The sequence below is a fragment of the Psittacula echo genome (genome assembly GCF_963264785.1).
Source record: "Psittacula echo genome assembly, chromosome: Z".
Taxonomy (NCBI): Eukaryota; Metazoa; Chordata; class Aves; order Psittaciformes; family Psittacidae; genus Psittacula; species Psittacula echo.
In genome coordinates, this window is record NC_137742.1 from 73,182,217 (window position 1) to 73,202,304 (window position 20,088).

The following is a 20,088-nucleotide window of genomic DNA, read 5'->3' on the forward strand; positions in this document are numbered from 1 at the left end:
GGTCTTCTGAGGTTTCACAACCTCAATGTGTCAGTGCAGATGTGTTCACCGGGACAATTCAGACTTTTTAATGGGGAAATCTGAGTACACTGGAAACAGATTAGGATCTCTGGTCCTCTCAACTGATCCTCACCTGTTGAGAGGTGTTGACTAGCAGTAGATAGGTTCTAGGGCTGCTTTGTTCTCCTGGGCCTCCCATTACAATATCCTTTTCTCAGCTCATGGGTGAAAAGAGAGTGGCAGCCCTTCTAGCCCAGTAAATATGGTTGCCATTGCATAGGCTTTGTGTCAAACTCAAGAGACAGCGTTAGGCGTTGTTAGGCTTTGTACAGACTTGCTGGCCTGGATGCTAATAATGGCTTGCTGCATTTCCCCCCACAATCCAAACTGAAGCCATCAACCTCGAGACCCAGGGTGTCTGTGGAAGTGTGAATATAACACCAAAGAAGGGGTTGACACGAAGAATTTGTGCATATTGTCTTAACTGTATACAAGTTGAATTATGAATGATAAAAAAATGGTGATTGGATAAACAATAATTCCTTGATTAGACTGCTAACACACTGTGTTTATTTTGCCCAGAACAAGGCTGAGCTTAACCATTATTGGAAATTCAAGCAAGCTACTCTAACTTGGATCCCATAAACTGGTGACAGCATGAAGTGCCCCAGAGCTGTCAAAATCTCGCCATGCATTGCTGTCGGTGATTGAGTCTCCTGCCACTTCTAATGGGTATACTATACCTTCTTCTGTTGTATTTAGTCACTTAATAATGTCTGGAATCCTATGATCCTTTTCTGCCCCATTGTTCTTCTGTCACTGTGTTTTGGCTGTTAAACAGACAGTATAAGGGTTTGTTTTTTAAAGTCTTATGCTGAATGTAGCCCTTTCTTTCTACAAGGATCTTTTAACATTACCTACTTTTGTAACTTAGTGTATGATGTAAATACGTAAATGTGATTTAGTTGATGGAAGGCCATCAGTTTAGCTTTTGTTGTCTCAGGTCTTCAGCTTCTCTACCATGTCATCTTCAGTAAAATGGGTAATGATGACCAGGATATTTTAGTTATGTGTCCCAAAACAGAAATCTCATTCTATTATATTACTCTTTGCAAAAGTCCAAACAAAAACATAGTACAAAACTAAACTGCATATGAAGCAACTTTTGAAAATAGTTTTGATAAATTTTGATAAATACATTCCCTCAATCAGAAATTAAGAAATGTTAACGTATTATTAAGCTTTCTTCTAAACAACTCCTATAAGTCTATGTAAAAACTGAAATGCAATCTAAATTACTGTGCTATGGACCTCTAAAGCAATCATTTTATCCATACTTTCTTAAAAATACATCATTTAATTCTTTTCTAGTTAAAGAAACCACTTACTAAAGAATCTTTGCAACAACAAAAAATCCTGTTATGGATTAACTTCATAATTTGGCTACTGTATTTGGTAAAAACTAACACACAAAGGGATTGTTTGGATTTTTTTCCTTACATCTATTTTTATATATCCTGTAAATTAAATCTACTTGATCCACCTGATATTCAGTGGACTACTGAGCAGGAAAATTACTTTTGCTTTTGTTTTTCAATTACAGCTTCTAATTTTTGTATTTGCTTCTGAATTTCACCGTTTTGTAGTTTTTCTAGGTTAATAGAAGTCTAAAAGTCAATCATCAGCTGGAAAGATTAATTCTTAGAGTTTTATTTGTGCAAGGCAACTTTTAAAAACTTTATTTGTTAATAGGTTATTTTTTGATAGAGATATTCCAGGGAATTCATCAACTTTTCATGCACAAATTCTATTTTTGGTAATATATTTCCAGCTTTTATATTTCACATGCATAATTATCATGACTAAGTTAAAAAAGACCCTGCCCAGAAATCACTCACGGAAACATTACTTTTGGCCAGGAAGATAATAGTGAATGAAATCAGACTTAATTCTCCTAAACAAATGGAAGCTTTATGTATTTAGAAACAGGGAAAATCCTTGAAAACCCCATGGCAAGTTATGCTGCATCAATAAAAACATGGAACAGAATTGTGTAATTTCAGCTTTACTACACTTACTAGTAAAAATTTCCTCTAAAGGCTGCAACAGTTTGAAATACTTGACATTAAAGACACTTCTAAAAATCAAAGCAACAAGTTCAGGATTCATATATATCTATCTGAATATATACCTGAAATCTAGACATAAATAGCTAGCTGGTAAGAATCCTTGTTCATGTACTGTTTGACTATAACATGTAAAACTGCTACAAACCTCATTTAATCTTGATCCCTTGAATTGCGAAGAATGTTGTATCAGACATCACAGCCATGACTCAAAACACATTGGACTTTCCAAAAATGGAAAATATCCATCTCACAAAAATCTGAGGTTCCTGAGAAAACTCCGGTATCTCTTCTTTCAGTGTTTTAGACAGGATATTCATCAGGTATAGCAGTAAAACTGCTCAAATCTAACAATCATAAGACTTTGTCACCTATTTTGCAGTGTTGCCTCTAACACATTACCAAGTTTCTTGTGTAAACATTTCTTTAAGAGATTTTTTTAAAGCACAAATGGAGAGACTTGGTATACTCTCTAGATGCACATTCATAGGAATGTTCTCTGTTAGTAAAGAGGCAAACTCAATAGTAACTAAAACTGTAACACAAGATAATTCTACCATCCCACCCTCAAAAAGTCATGTTTTTTTCTGCTGCTGAAATCTTTTGTTTGTTACAGATGACAGAATCAGAGTGGTCAAGGCTGGCAGGGACCTCTGGAGGTCATCTGGTCTAACCACTTGCTCAAACACCACCTCCAGCCAGGTGCCCAAGACCATACCCAGGCACCTTTTGAAAATTTTCAAGGACAGAGACTCCACAACCTCTCAGGGAAGCCTGTCCCAGTGCTTTATCAGCCTCACAGTGAAAGAGTGTTTCTTGGCATCCTAGCAACACCTCCTGTGTTTCAGTCTGTGCCCACTGCGTCTGGTCCTGTCACTGGGCACCACTGAAGAAAGCCTGCCTCTGCCTTCTCTGCATCCTGCCTTCAGGTATTTATAGACATTAATTAGATTCCCCACCTCCATCACCCTGAGCCTACTATTCTCCAGGATGAACAGCTTTTGCCTACAGGACAGATGGTCCAGTTCCTTCACCAATGTGGTGGTCCTTCACTGCACTCTCCGTTAGCTCCATTTCTCTCATGTTCTGGGGAGAACTGGACACACAACTCCAGGTGTGGCCTCACCAGTGCGGAGTAGAAGTGATCTTTGGATGAAACCAGTGAAGCAGAATGAACATAGAGGGGGTGCGCATTTTTAGCTGCCATATAAATGTTATAAATAAATTAAACTCAGAGCTATTAAAAAAAAAAAAAAGGAGTTGACATCATGGTGACCATCTAAGAGAAAAAAATTTGTGGATTTACCTGTTCCTGCTCTGTACATGTAGAATCTACTTAACATCATAAATGATTACTAGCTGCCTACCACTAGAGGTCATGTATTTGCTAATGAAACAAACTGTGAAGCAGATAAAATTGAAAATTTGTTTTTGTTAAAACTGGGAACCGGGCAGAAATAAAACCAAACAGACTGCCCAGTTCTCTAAAACACTGAAACTAGTGTTTCTGAAGAGAAATTAAAGAATTAGTTCTTCTCCATTAATCTACTCATTATATTCCAAGAGGAGAAAGTAATCCATGGAATTTACTATGTGAAAAATCAGTGACTGTGATAAGGGATTTGTCCCATTAGCTCTGAATATGTTTACTGGTCAAAGAATACAATGTTTACACAAAACAGGCAAGGTTTGATTAAAATTAAAAGATTACGGCATCAAGATAAAAACAGGAGATGCCTTGAGTTTTCACACTGAGGTATATTTATCAGGCAGTTTAACAAATGATGGGAACAACTATAGGAACTATAGGAATTCATTGAAGGATACTGGTTTAACCCTAACCAAGAGAACAAACCTATATACACTTCAATGTATTTCACTGCAGGGTAGGTTGGTTGGACTTCTCAAGGATGAAAAAGGCACAAAAGTAGAACAGAAGATCCATTACTAATGTCTTAATGAAGGTAATAATTCAAGAAAATGTCTCCTTTGACATATATTCAAAACAGGGGAAAGTTGATATTGCTTCTTTGGGCCTACAATTAGACACAGGGCAGATTAAGAGCTACATTACCTTAAATAACATAGGTACAAGACTTTAAACAAGCAGAGAGGTTATTGCAGCGTTGGCAGAAGCATGACTGCCCTGAAGCACAATGTAATTTAGAGATACCTTGAGCTAGTTCACATCCAACAGCAGAAGAGTACAAAGCTGTAGGACTGCTTTGTTCACTTTCAAAAGAATAAATGTGTTCAAAAAGAAACAAAACCAGATAATTTTTGCATAAAAAATAGAAAGCTACACACAATCAAAATGCTTATTTTACACTGTTTCCAAAACAAGTACAACATCAGGATTTAAATGGAATTCAGATTTTACTGGAAATATGAAACAATGAAGACAGTCAAGAGAAAAGATAACTAAAGTTCCAAATTCCTGGTTCTGCATGCCAAACAGGCAGGCAAATTTCTACCCTATTATGACTCTCTCTGGGTGCTAACATACCCCAATCCACATACCCAAATCCACAGGGAAATATACTTGGCAGAGGTGTTTACTATATCTTTAAATAACACAATCTAGACAAAAATTCAAGAAGACCCAAGGCTTTTCTCCACTGGAAAAACAAACAAACAAACAAACAAGCAAAACAAATAAACAAAAAAAAAAAAAAAACACAAAAAAAATGGCAGACACAAAGAAAGATTATTCATTTAAAAAGGCAGCACTGTTTTCTCACAGCTTCCTTTGAGTCAATTCTGACCTTGGCCAAGTACCTGAAAATTAACTGGAGAGAGCTACCACAGTAGAAATAAAATAATCCACAGAGGAAAAAGATTTTATTCAGAGTGCCAAAGTATCAGAAATAAAGTTGTGGAAGTATTCGACAACTAAAAAATTCAGCAAACACTGAAAAGCTGCCTGGAAAATTAGTTTGGTAGGATCCTAGGTAATCTACTTTTCATCTTATTTTATAGCTGGTAGAGCCAAAGGGAGCATTGTACTGACAAAACGCGTCATGTTTCTGGGAGATAATCTTCTTACAATGTGAGAGTGGGTCTGTGAACCACTTGGCCTTTAAATGAGAGGGGATGGCTTTGAGATGCTTGACAAAGAATATCTTAAATATGCATTTTTTGGTCTTATCTGATGGCAAAACTTGATCACTTTTGGAATTCAGAGAATGGCAGTTCTTAGACTTCTTGAAAAGCAACACTGTTTCTTAAGCGAATCCACTGGTCTTATCTAGCATTCCTATGATGGGTTTATGTTTGATCAAAAATGAGACACAATGCAATTGCACACTGCACAATGCAATGCAACTTGAGAACTTCTATGACTTCTGAGACTGCAGAAGCTGTAGCTGATCAAATACAACACTGTGAAGGTAGAAGAAGGCTACATGTTATAATACGCCCACAAATATAGCAATTTTTTCTTTAAAATACTTGCTTGCCTCTCTGCAAGGTATTCCAGTATGAATTTTATGATATTATTCTGAGTTAACTATCATTTTTTTCCCCTAGAATGTAGTTTCCCATTACAGGAAAAAGTTCCTTCACAGGAACTTTGGATCAGAAAAAGACATCCTAGTTAATCTGTTTTCATATCCATATCCTAGCCATAATTTCATCAAGCTTCACCTAAAGCTTTAAAATTCACTAAATCCATTAGAATTTTAGCAGAAAGCAGCTTATAGAACATCTTCAGCAAGTCTCCATTAACTCTGATAGCTAACGAACATACAAATTGTAGGTCATATTTGCCTTTTCTATGAGCAACCTCCATCTGGATCAACAGATTATTTACTTCATTCTATTACCATTTGTATCTGAGCATTCTAAATACCTCACTGGAAACCAGTTGTATTTTATATTTTCAGGCAGATCATGTATTCAGTCTTGAATGTCAGGAATTTAAACTTCTTTAATAGCTTGTAATGATACAGCAGTAGCATAGCAATTTATAAAAGCCAGTTGGATCTCTGTAAATTGCTTATTGAGGAACAACAGTATCACTCAGGAAACATAACCAGTTCAAAAATACATTATATTTCATTCCCTCTCTCTCTCTTTCTGTCCCTGTGCTTTTCTCCTAAAATCACAGAATCGGTTGGGTTGGAAAAGACCTTTAAGATCATCAAGTCCAACCATTGCCCCAGTGCTGCCACGGCCACTACTAAACCATGTCATTGAGGGGTTCGTCTACACAGTTTATGAACACTTCCCAGTGACTGGTGACTCCACTACTGCCCTGAGCACACAGTTCCAATGCCTGACCACCTTTCTGGGGAAGAAATCAGTCCTAATATCCAGTCTAAACCTCCCCTGGTGCAGCTTGAAGCAGTTTCATTTTGTTACATTGCTTGTTCCTTGGGAGAAGAGACCAGCCACCTCCTGGCTCCATCCTCCTTTCAGGCAGTTTTAAAGAGTAATAAGGTCTCCCCTGAGCCTTCTCTTCTCCAGACTAAGCACCCCTAGTCACCTCAGCCATTCCTCATCAGACTTGTTCTCCAGGACCTTCACCAGCTCCATTGCCCTTCTCTGGCCCCACTCCAGCACCTCAATATCTCAATATACTAGCATGGTATAAACTCTTTAAAGTGCACTTCTATTTAATCCTCTGAATTATTTGATTCCCTATTTAATTCTCAGAGTAGTTCGAGACTGGACACCACTATGATACCCTCCCCAGTATTCATAAAAATACTGTTTGCTTCAGCTGAAGAGACTATTTTTCACAGTGAGCTCCACTCACTTCTCTTTTTCCTTTTCTTTCTGTCACCTTCCTCTGATATTAAAACCAAAATCATCAGCTGGAACGGTGACAATTAAATGAAGATAACAATAAACCTAGCTGGCAGATCAAAGGACGTTTTTATTTCTCATTAGCAGTGTAATTAACAATTTAGTGGATTATTCTCACTACTCTAGCATACAGGCTGTAGTGAAGATCAGGATATTAGATCTCTCAAGAGGCTGTTAACTGGGGTGTATCTTGATAGCCATTTGAGGAAAACCCACTCCAGATTATTGCCTGAAATTATAGTAAAATAATTTCAGGGTTTGGGGGCTGTCAGTGACCAGCAGTGGAACACTTCACTGGGGAGCAGCTATCTGAGCTCCTGGGGGCTTGGGTGGCTGTGGGCTGGAGCAGTACCTGAGAAAGACCCTGAAGAGGCCGAGACAGAGGGTGGGGAAGGCCCTGTGTCCAGGGAAGCCCACAGCCCTCCAGCTCCAGCCACCACCGGCTGCCCCTGCACATTGCAGCAGCAGCAGCTGATTTCTCCCTTGGAATGAATACGTAATATTCACATTATCTTCTATAACCTACCAGTTTTCTTTTTGAAGAAGACCATCTTCACGTAGTTTCTGGACTTGAAATATTTTTCTCTAATAAATATTTGAAAATGTGTGGCTCCTTCTGAAGAGCTGTGACACCAGGGAAGAGAGGACCGTTGAGAATTCATGAAGATGCCCTGGTTTTCTTTGTGAAACCAAAGCCACACCTCATGTCTCCAGTTTCAGTCTTATTTCACTTGTCTCTAAAACATTTTGAACTCTTGAAAGGGGAAGGGCTCTTCGACAAACGCATACTACCCAGAGATTAACCCTAGTGATGGGTAATTGATTCCTGGACTCCTTCCCAGTTGTTCTTGTGCAGATGAGTGAAGTTAACTCCCCCTATATGCAAACAGACTCAATACTTCCTTGAACACTTGACAAATTCTCATGGTCTGCAACTGAATTAAGTTGCTCAATGGCTGGAAGCTCCTGCAGGTGGAAACTCTCTGAGGTACAGTAGGGGAAATAGTATTTCCAAAGGATGACATTTGCAGATATCCAGGGTTTTTTTGGTTGGACATGGGTTTCCACACCCAAACGGGTCATATGCCAACTCTCTTGCACAAAGTGGGAAAGTACTCTATCTGGAAAAAAAAAAAACAAACCCTTTCAGTTTTTGCAGCACTCACAAAGAACATCTTGAGGTTGGGTTGTTTTTTGTGGGTATTTTTTTTTTTCTCCTTTCTCGGAAGAAACATTATTTTCAGGTGTTTGACTTTCAATTGTTTTCAGAGCAAACCTTTCCCCGAATACGGACGTGCCCTTCTGTCGCTCAGCCTTGAACTGGCAGTCGGAGGAAGAACTTGACTGGACACACGAAGCCGAAACAGAAGAGAAGCCGGCCCTCACCCCTGGCCCTCCCGACTGATAATGTCGGTCGCTCTGTGACCGTTCCATGGCAAGGGCTCCCCCCCTCATGGCGCCCGTGCCCGCGGGGCTCGGCCCGTTGCACCGGCCGGCCACGGGACAAGCGCTGCCGGGGCCGGCGGTGACAGCACTGGTAAGGGCGGCCGGCGGGATCTGCCGGACACGGCCCCCAGCGGAGCAGAGTGGGGCGGGGCGGAGCGGGACGGGCTCCTCGATAGGAGGGGGAAAGCGCCGCCACCTGACTGCGCTCGTGGTATTTAGAGGAGCGTTGCAGTCGGTGCTGGGTTGCGGTATTCCGACGCTGCCATGGAGGGTAGTGGCATCGAGAACCCAGTGTTTGAACCGCCCAGCCCCGACACTGGCAGCCAGCGCCAGGCGAGCTCCGCCAAGGTAGATGGCGGCATCCCCGCGCAGTCTGGGGAGGGGCCCTGCGGTTGGGGCTGCTTTGCCCCCGAGGCTCTTCAGGTCTGCAACAACCCTGAGGGCTTCCTGGCAATGTACAGCCTGCTGGCCATCTTCCAAGGTAACCTTCTCCGGAGACGCAGTGAGGTGCTGCACTCCTTCCCACCTTCCTTGTGGGGCCCTCCTGCTGTCCTGGGCACATCTTGCTCTCCATTCTGGAGCTGCGGGGGAGCCTGGTCTGGGAAAGGAAGGTGAAGAGTGATGGTGGTGGTGGCGGGTGAGGGGAGACAGGGTTCCTCCAGCTGCCTGAGTCTAGTGTTGGTGCTGAAAAGTGACATTAGTCACTACACTCTCTCTAGGGGAGGAAGTGCCCTGGATAGTACTGCACTCTGTACTTCTCTCAGTTCCTCATTTTCTTATTTTCCCACCCACCTTTTTGACCACTGCCAAGCCCACAGCCCCATCAGCTCTGTGCTTCATACTCTGCTCTTGTCTGTACTGGATCCCCATTGCTCACATTCAGGTAGTGCACCATGCATGCTGTGCAGGTTGAGACGGCTGGTCCAGGGAAGAAAACAAATCCTGTAAACCAATAGCAGTGTAGTGCCCTAGCATGTGCTTTGTTGCCTGCCAGTTAGAAAGGTACCTTAGCATGGTTGAATGCGGCTTTGGGTATTTTATGTGGCTTTAAAGACATTTCGTTTGTTCCGTGAATCCCAGTGCAGCCATTTTTAGCACATAGCTAGGGGATTAACCTTGAGGGGAACCTGAAATTTTGCTTGCTCTTAATATCTGTTGTTCAACTTCAGATATTCTTATCCATATTTTTGGCTTTCTGTAACAAGATCTGTTGGGGCCTTTGCAAGCCATAGGCCTAGAAAGCAGTAATAATTGGATTAATGTTCAGAACCCTTCAGCTTCATTGGACTAGCTAGAAAAGAAAACTTTTTCCTGAAAAAATAGGAAGCTTTTAAGCTCATCCTTGTTGCACATGAGACTGCTGTAGAGGGATGTGGGGTTGAGGGGGCATGTAGAAGAAACGATTCAGTGCTAGGAGAGCAGGTAGCCTGTGCCAAAGACGTGAGGTTATAGATTGCTGTATTCCTGCCTGAAACACTGAAGTAACTGGGCTGGTCTGAGGAGAACTGAGCAGCAATATCATAAGAAACTCTGTCCCCTTAGGATGACATTGGTGTTGGTTATGCCGCTTATGCAGCTCTTGGTCCTGTTATCTAACTGTAGATGTATGCCAGACCTCAGAGAGGTGCCTACCTAATGTAACTCAAATTTAGGGCCTAATGTAAGGAAAATTCTGATGCTTGTTTTGGCAGCTGATGTAGGCATAGCTATTACAGGCTTTGTGGCATTCTTAATTATATGTCATCTGGATTTTCACAAGAAGTACCCTTCCTTTGGCTAGATCATAGAAAGGAAGTCGGGCACTGAATACTGAAGTTGCAACTCTTTTTGAGATGTGGAAAAAACTAAGAATATTTTCACACAAGAAATTCACTGCTGCATGTGAAACTTTGCAAAAATATTCAGGGCTTGCAGCTCCAGAACTTAGATAAAAGCACTGGGGGTGAGCTACTACTGTACTGTAGCTTTTGCCTCCAAATTACAGAAAGCATCACTAAGGAACATAAAATACATCTATAAAACTTGCTAATACTTAATGTGCCTCCAGGAAAGTTTATTTCCTAATGTGCTGAAGAACAATGAAATAATCTTTAACACACTTTTGATTTACAGTAGGTGGTTTACTGCAGAGGCCTGGTACAAGTGCATAGATTTTTGTATGTGTGTTTCTAACTGAAGGCATGTATTTATTAGGCTATCTTCTAGCTGCCGTACGAAATAAGTTGTTGTTATCGTTAACATCTGATATGCTGCATTTCAGCTTCTCAAGAGATTGCAGGTGAAACTTAAATCTTCATTTCTGGCTGTTTCTGTTTCAAGGACATGTGAAACCTGTATTTCAAGAATAGAAGACACTACTTTGTGTAGAACATGGATACATGACTAATACCTGCTTTCTGTATGGCCCTCCCAGGTGCATAAATATATGATTGCATCTTGTCATGCAGTAACCAGATATGCTGCGGTAGCAAAAAAGTTATTTCACTATCTTGGGTACAAGCAAGACAGTTTTTTGTAATGTCAGTAATAATTTTGGTAAATGAAACAACAGAACCACTGTTTGAGACTGGCCTGATCTAATCTTTCTGAAAACTTTGAATAGCACTAATACTTAATATGTGGACTAGATTTGTTGCTGGAAAGACTTTTTTTTTTTTTTTTTTCTTTTTTAATTGTGTGCTTGCAATCTACTGCTTCAAAGCCACTGTACTTTCAAAACCTGTAAAGTGCTTTCTGTTGAGTGGGTGAAGAAAAAATACTCTTGTGTCTTGTTCGACCAAATTAAGTTGGTTTATGATTAATCTAGATTTTGTGGTTCAGTTCACACTGTACCTAAACTTCTACCACATCTTCTAAACAGATGTGGTAGGACAATAAGGGTTTGGATGATAGTTAAAAAATAATTTATACTACTATTTAAATGTTGAGATGTCCTTGTAGCATTTGTTTTTCAGATCAAGGTAGTGTCAGTCAGGTTCCATCTTTCCTGAAGAAACTTTAGTGATTAATCACTAGATGAATGGCAGCACAACTTCTCCAATGGAATTGTCACATTTACTTTTTTACAGATTAAATGTAATTATCCAGTAAAATTAACTGCAAGGTTTTACGGCTTTTAGGATGTAAATTAAAGGTGACAACTTAAACTACAGGTAAAGACACTGTCCTGAATACTGCTATTTAATCCTGTAGGAATTTAAGTGTGGTGGTCACACTGACAGATAAAATGGTAATTGTTAATAAAAAGGCCATAGTAGGCTGTTAGAAAACTATTATCATGCCAAGACCTGCCTCATTATAGAATGGTGAAGTGTTTAGTTATGGTGCGGATTTCACTGATGAAAGAATAGCTGGTTGATCACAGATTTGGAGTGATATCTTTTTTAATATGTAGAGCACTCTAGGCAGAACTGTTGAACTTCAGCCTGTGTAGTTGCACTTCTGGATGCTGCAATGCTTGTTGAAGGCTAACTTAAAATACGTGGTTGTCCCCAGTCCTCTGTCATTCTGTTCTTAGAATGACAATAGAGAATTGTGTTTGAATTTTAGAAAGAGGAAGGATAACTGTGGGATCTTTGTCAGACTACGGAAGTCTTAACCTTATTTGCAACTGTGACTCCCAGACTTACTACTTTTTTCCAGGTTGCATATTTTATTATGAGCACAGTTTAATTAGACTACCATGAAGTTATCTGACAGCTAGAAAGTACAGTTATTCATCTCACTTGCAACAGAATCCTCTTTGGGAACTGTCAGAAGTAAACTCCTGAAAATTTTACTTGGTGTAGGAAAATATGAGGTAGGATGGGAGGTTCAATTTAGTATCTACAAACAACGCATGTAAAAAATGAACAGTGTTTATAAGCATACATTGGCAGTTGCATTTTACTGGCTTCTACTTCTGGATCCGTTTTTTTGGAGTTCACCTGTGCCGAAGTATGGAAGCTTGTGCAAGGTCTTTTCTCCAGTTGTTTTGATACTTCTGGAACTTGAAGATTCAGAGGGCAAACTTTTTTCTCAGTTAAAGTAAATCACCTCAGTTAACTCTGAAACAGTTGCATCATATTTTTAAATATGTTTTATATTATAGAGGAAAGATGTCTGTTCAGAAGCTGCTTGGTATCTTCCCTTCACGGTGGCAGAGAGGAAATGTTTGGCAGTCTTTATTTGAAAGCTATGTCCTGAACTTTTCCATTGTAGCTTTTATTCTAATGGAATTCAAACTTGACAAATTTTCTTTTAAGTTGTACAGAATCTTATAGTGCTGCAATGCATTTTGTTGGAAATCTCTGTGCCTCAGACTGAATCTGGAACCTTAATACATGAACAGAGTTTGAGGCATGGTATTTTACTAGATTAATATTGGAGTGTTGAATCTTTAATGCCCACAATAGAGAAGAAAATGGAATAGTTCTGTGCAGTTTGGCCTGCTTAAGTTAGCACTGTATCATTCTACTACCTACCTGGATTTTAAAGCTAATTAAATACCTGTAAGTATAGCTTTGTAAATATATTTGTTTTAACCATTCCATCATGCAGTGGTAGCTTTACCCTTGCAACTTTATAAAATTAAAGTACTTTTGACTAATTTTTTTTTTTTTTTTTTTTGTAGGTGTGGTGGTAAATGGCCTGATCAACATTAGTATTTCAACAATTGAGAAGCGTTACGAGTTGAACAGTTCACTCACTGGCTTAATCTCTGCAAGCTATGATATTTCTTTTTGCATATTGGCACTGTTTGTATCTTTCTTTGGAGAAAGAGGGCACAAACCACGATGGCTTGCGTTCTCAGCATTTATGCTAGGACTGGGCTCACTTATATTTTCCTTACCACACTTCAGTAGTGGAAAATACCACTTTGGAACTAAACTTGAAGGTAAGATTATCCTTATGTTTTGGAAAGGATTTAAAAAAGTCCGTGTAGGTACTTGGTGCAACTTTTACTTTGGTACATCAAAATTAGTCTCTGTCAGAGTCCTAAAAATATCTTTAATCTGAAAATAAAATGATTCTGTGAAATAGCAAAGTTCAAGAGGTGTCTCTTTGCACAGTGGACTTCCATTTTCAGAAAAGATCTGAGTGTCAATATCAGTTCTTGCTTATAAGCTTTACTTGAATAAAATTTTTCACTGGTGCTGATGAATGCAATTAAAATTCACTTTGTGTAAAAAAAAAATGATCTGGCATTTCTTTGAATAGAAATGCAAGTTAGGTCAGTGATTGTCCTGAGTTCAGCTATAGCAGTCATTTTTCTCCTTTGTAGCTGGTGCAGTGCTGTGTTTTTGACTTTCAGCCTGGAAACAATGCTGATAACACTGATGTTTTTGTTGTTGCTAAGTAATGTTTACTGTGACCAAGGGTTTTCTGAGTCTCATGCTCTGCCAGGGAGGAGGGGAAGCCGGGAGGAAGCAGAGACAGGACACCTGACCCAAACTAGCCAAAGGGGTATTCCATACCACAGCACGTCATGCCCAGTATATAAACTGGAGGAGTTACCTGAAAGGGCTAGATCACTTCTCGGGTTGGGTTGGGTATCGGTCGGCAGGTGGTGAGCGATTGTATTCTTTTCCCTTGTTATTTCCCTTATCATCATTATTATTATTGATGGTAGCAGTAGTGGTTTTGTGTTATACCTTAGTTACTGGACTGTTCTTATCTCAGCCTTTGGGAGTTACATTCTTTCCATTCTCCTCCCCATCCCTCCAGGAGATGGGGGAAGAAGAAGTGGGGGAATTGAGTGAGTGGCTGCATGGTTCTGAATTATCAGCTGGGCTTAAACCACGACAGTGATGCAGAATAAATGTTAAAAGAAAACTGTTAGACTTGGTCTTGTTAGATGGTGACTACATGTTGCAGTTCTTTTAGGCTTTGAAGTATTAAAGGCATCTTGTAACAAATTTCACTAAGTTCTTCTAAGGTTGATAAAAACTTGTGGGTTTCTTTGAAGTAGAGGGAATGAGCACTACTGAACTATGCTGAACAAAGCATTACTGAAATTGTGGGAGTAGCCAGCTCTCAGGAGATCTTGCATATCTTTTCTTATAAAGCCAGATTTTAAGTGCAGTGTGCTTAATGCATCTCAGCTTAGTGGTACACCAGTAACTAACAAAGAAACATTCAGATATGTTTAAAGTGGGATGACTTAATATTTCAGGATTGTCTTAATTGTTATTGCAGTATTTAATCAGATTTATGCCATCAGTGACTAAGCAGAGTAGTGCTCACTAAAAAAAGTGCCTGTTAAGCAATCTGATGAAAGGGTCTCAGTCTTCTGGTGGTTGATTCTCAAATTAGTGTTTTTCAAGTATTAGTCACATTGCACACTTCCATGAGCTGTCCTGACATGAGGCATTAGTTCAATAACTTTGGCAAGCTATTGTTCCCCGTCTAATAAGTGAGGATGTGAGGCAGAAGTCAATTTAACTTTTAAGGCCAAATGGAAAAACTCTCCAGTGTTTGGAGACTGAGCAGATGATTACTTGTTCCTGGCTCTATTACTGTCTGCAATTTCAGTATTGTTCTCCCTACTTCACTAGTATGGAAGGGAAGCTGAATTTAGTACAAAACAATTCCAACTGGCAAGGTGGGAGTCTGAAGGCAGATGGCCACCTATTGCAGATGATCTCTCTCTCTCTCTCCTATCAATTTTGGTTGAAGTCTCAGAATCAGTTACTGTTTCATCAGAGATCTGTCCCTTCGTCTGCCATTAAAGATGCTGAGGTGTGATATCTTATTAGGGATCATGCTCTATATGGACTTTTGAAATCTAAAAGCTGTAGGAAGAATTTTAAATGGAGCATATACTTTCTTCATGGCACTGTAAGCATGAATTCATGCTGATTTGACTATTGTAATGCAGCTACCAGTGCTGTGACTGTGGTGAGCAGATTTAAGGACTTAAGCTGACTTAAACAAAATGTTGTCAAAGATAAATTACTACAGAGTGCAGGGAATGTCTGCACCATGACAAATCTGCAGGTGCTGTGTAACAGCATCCTTTAATAATTAAGTAAACCACAGTGTATGATTTTATAGGATGTCTGGTTTAGCTAGTTCTGATGATGAAGCATCTTAACCATATGTTTAGCTGCAGAAATAAATAGGACCACACCCTGAACACTTTCCTTGTAAAAATCTTTTATTTGATGTTTTGTATTGAAATTTTTGAACAGTTCCTAGTTGATTACTTGAATATTTTTTTTATCTGTCATATGCGAGTACAGTGAGCTTCACTTGCAGGACAGCTTCAAAGTATAGTTTAGCACGGTATTTAATATGTCTGTCAGGTTAATTAACAGATCTTGTCTGGAATGCAAAATACATATAGTGTTCAGTATAAGGCTGACAGACTTCCTGGAACTTAATGTTTTACCTTAAGATATTAATTTAATTTTGAGTATATACTTATCCTACTCTACAAAACTATTCAATTGGAAATATTTATCACAATAACACTTTAGTTTGTTTTCTTTTGAAAGAGTAGCTAACCAATGGTATACCTATTTACACAAATTTTTAGGAACATCAAATGTGTCTTATCTCTAGAAAAGCTTCAGACTCAAATTTGTAATGCAGATGTAACCTGCTGTTTGTCGTCAGTGTCGCGGCAGGCTCTGATATTGATAGTCAGGAGCTCCATCTACTGGTTTGTCTGTAGTGAAACCATTTGTTATTTGGTTACCCATAGTACAGAGGACTATAGTACAGAGACTATAGTACAGAGACTGGTGCTGCAGGCAGGGCTTTGGATTCTTTGATAACAGCTGGTTTTATAAGGCTCCAGTCCGGATGATGGCACATGGGAAAGGTTTATCTCACAGAGGCAGAAGGATGCTGGGGCATGAATTAGCAGGGCTCATTTGGAGAGCTTTAAACTAGATTTGAAGGGGGATGGGGTTGTAGCTGGGCTTGCCCCAGTGGGGCAGCACTCTAGAATTGATGAAGACTGGGAGGCCTCCTATAATCCTAGGGTGAAATCGGTGAGCTCAGCTCCCTCCTTGAAATGCCTGTACACCAATGCGCGCAGCATGGGAAATAAGCAGGAGGAGTTAGAGACCTGTGTTAAGTCAGGAGATTATGATCTGGTGGCCATTACAGAGACGTGGTGGGACAGCTCACATGACTGGAATATACTCATGGAGGGCTATGTCCTTTTCAGGAAAGACAGGCCAGCCAGGCGGGGTGATGGGGTTGCTCTTTATGTGCGAGAGCAGCTGCAGTGTACTGAGTTCTGTCCAGGAACAGAGGATGAGCGAGTTGAGAGTCTGTGGGTGAGAATTAAGGGGCAGGCTGGCAGGGGCGATACTGTTGTGGGTGTCTGTTACAGGCCACCAGATCAGGGTGAGCAAGTTGACGAGGCCTTCTACAGGCAGCTGAGAGCGGCCTCACAGTCACAGGCCGTGGTCGTTGTGGGGGATTTTAACTTCCCTGATGTTTGCTGGAAGGACTACTCAGCAACCCAGCCACAGTCCAGGAGGTTCCTCCAGTGTATGGATGATAACTTCCTCATGCAAATGGTGGATGAGCCAACCAGGAGAGGAGCGCTGCTGGATCTCATCCTCACTAACAAGGAGGGTCTGGTCGAAGCAGTAAAGGTTGAGGGCTGCCTTGGTTGCAGCGACCACGAGATGGTGGAATTCAGGATCTTGTGTGGTAGGACCAGTAGAATAGCAAGTAGAATTGCAACCCTGGACTTTAGCAGGGCAAACTTTGGCCTTTTCAAGCAATTGCTAGAGGAAATCCCATGGGCAAGGCTGCTTGAAGGTAAAGGGGCCCAAGATAGTTGGTTGACATTCAAGAATTGCTTATTCCGAGCTCAAGAGCAGAGCATCCTGACACGTAGGAAGTCAAGGAAGAGGGCCAGGAGACCTGCGTGGCTAAATAAGGAACTGCTGGGTATGCTCAAGTGGAAGAGCAGAGTTTACAGGTCATGGAAGGAGGGGCTGGCCACTTGGGAGGAATATAAGGCTGCTGCTAGAGGATGTAGGAAGGCAGCTAGGATGGCTAATGCCTCCTTAGAATTAAACCTGGTGAGAGGGGTCAAGGACAGCAGAAAGAGCTTTTTCAAATACATGGCTGATAAAACTAACACCAGAGGCAAGGTAGGCCCACTGATGAATGGGATGGGTGCCCTGGTGACAGAAGATACAGAGATGGCAGAGTTATTGAATGCCTTCTTTGTCTCTGTCTACTCTGCCGGAGGCAGTCCTGAAGAGCCCTGTACCCCTGTCACCTCAGATGAAGTCAGGTCAATGGAGCAGTTTGCCTTGGTCGATGAGGAATGGGTTAGAGACCAGTTGAGCAATCTGGACATCCATAAATCCATGGGTCCAGATGGGATGCACCCGCGGGTGCTGAGGGAGCTGGCGGAAGTCATTGCTAGACCACTCTCCATCATCTTTACCAAGTCTTGGGAAACGGGAGAGGTGCCTGAGGACTGGAGGAAAGCAAATGTCACTCCAGTCTTCAAAAAGGGCAAGAAGGAGGACCCAGGTAACTATAGACCGGTCAGCCTCACTTCCATCCCTGGGAAAGTGATGGAACACCTTATCCTTGATGCCATCTTAAGGCATGTCAAGGGTAAGAGGGTTATGAGGGGCAGTCAACATGGCTTTACCAAGGGGAAGTCATGCTTGACCAACCTCATAGCCTTTTATGAGGAAATAACATTGTGGATGGTTAGATGATGGCAGAGCGGTGGATGTGGTCTACCTTGACTTCAGCAAAGCATTTGACACAGTCTCCCACAGCATCCTCATAGCTAAATTGAGGAAGTGTGGTCTGGATGATCAGGTAGTGAGGTGGACCGCGAACTGGCTGAAGGACAGAAGCCAGAGAGTTGTGGTCAGTGGGGCGGAGTCTAGTTGGAGGCCTGTATCTAGTGGAGTGCCTCAAGGGTCAGTATTGGGACCAGTATTATTTAATATATTCATCAATGATTTAGATGAGGGAATTGAGTGTACTGTCAGCAAGTTTGCTGATGACACTAAGCTGGGAGGAGTGGCTGACACGCCAGAAGGCTGTGCTGCCATCCAGCGGGACCTGGACAGGCTGGAGAGTTGGGCAGGGAGTAACTTGATGAAATATAACAAGGGAAAGTGTAGAGTCCTGCATCTGGGCAGGAACAGCCCCAGGTTCCAATATAGGTTAGGGAACGACCTGATAGAGAGTAGTGTAGGGGAGAGGGACCTGGGGGTCCTGGTGGACGGCAGGACGACCATGAGCCAGCACTGTGCCCTTGTGGCCAAGAAGGCCAATGGCATCCTGGGGTGTATTAGAAGGGGGGTGGTCAGTAGGTCAAGAGAGGTCCTCCTTCCCCTCTACTCTGCCCTGGTGAGACCGCATCTGGAATATTGTGTCCAGTTCTGGGCCCCTCAGTTCAAGAAGGACAGGGAACTGCTGGAGAGAGTCCAGCGCAGGGCACCTAAGATGATTAAGGGAGTGGAGCATCTCCCTTATGAGGAAAGACTGAGGGAGCTGGGTCTCTATAGTTTGGAGAAGAGGAGACTGAGGGGTGACCTTATTAGTGTATATAAATATATAAAGGGGGAGTGTCATGAGGATGGATCCAGGCTCTTCTCAGTGGCAAACAATGATAGGACAAGGGGTAATGGGTACAAACTGGAACACAAGAGGTTCCACTTAAACTTGAGAAGAAACTTCTTCTCAGTGAGGGTGACAGAACACTGGAACAGGCTGCCCAGGGGGGTTGTGGAGTCTCCTTCTCTGGAGACATTCAAAACCCGCCTGGACACATTCCTGTGTAACCTTATCTAGGTGTTCCTGCTCCGGCAGGGGGATTGGACTAGATGATCTTTTGAGGTCCCTTCCAATCTCTAACATACTGTGTGATACTGTGACTAAGAACTGCTGATGCTATAAGCAATGTGCTTTTAAACTTCCATCTCGGATCTCATTGAAACATATTTAAATTTGTGAAAGATGTCTGTTAGAGCAAATGTGAAGTGTAGATCTTCACTTGACACAAGGAAGATAACTTTATTGTGAAGTTGGTCAAGCACTGGAACAGATTACTCAGACTGTACAGTCTGTTTTGGGGTGACTTGCTGGGTGGAGTCCTGAGCAACTGATCTGCATTCTGCTTTGACACTGGATTAAGTTCGACAACATGACTCCCTGATACCTCTACCAACCTGAATTATTCCATAAGTCTCTTCAGTAACAGGATGTGAATGAGTTCTTTGGGAAAAAGAAGCTGTCTGTGTTAATGACAAACCCTAGCCATTTGAGTTGAAATGTGTGTTGTGTGATCTGTGACGAGGGAGAATGATTTGAACACTTTTCTTCAGTTCTCTGTTCCACTGGAGACTCAGGTGATAGACAAGTCATTTAAGGTCTGAAAGTGAATCTTCTCAGAAGGGCATTAATTGACCTTCCTTCCCAGAACATGCCAAGGGCAATTTAAGAGTGGAGAAGACTGGCATTTGTGTACTAATGGTGAGAGAATGTGTGTGATGCCCTGCTCTAATTTGACGTCATCAGTATATCTGTGGTTTTTCTGTTGGGTTTGCTCTCTGAAGAGACTATCTAATTAGTCAAATAATCGGTAGTGCTGCTCTTCTCTACATTGCTTGGCCTAATTCTCTATAGCACTTAGATGTGCTGTAATACTGTATCCTGGGTTCAGCAGTAGCAGTCAGTTTTTCTCCTTTTTAGTAGCTGTTGCAGCACTGTGTTTCTGACTTTT

General features: G+C 41.3%; 1 protein-coding gene across 1 annotated transcript in view; it reads left to right on the forward strand.

The window, feature by feature from the left end:
• Positions 1–8,645: 8,645 nt before the first annotated feature.
• SLCO4C1 (solute carrier organic anion transporter family member 4C1) overlaps positions 8,646–20,088 on the forward strand; it is a gene marked incomplete at both ends in the record, with an annotated part of 37,066 nt that continues 25,623 nt past the window's right edge. Inside the window, 2 exons of the mRNA XM_080637605.1 lie at positions 8,646–8,862; positions 12,994–13,257. Of these exons, the coding sequence (XP_080493731.1) occupies positions 8,646–8,862; positions 12,994–13,257 (481 nt within the window). The remainder of the gene's footprint in view (positions 8,863–12,993; positions 13,258–20,088) is intronic.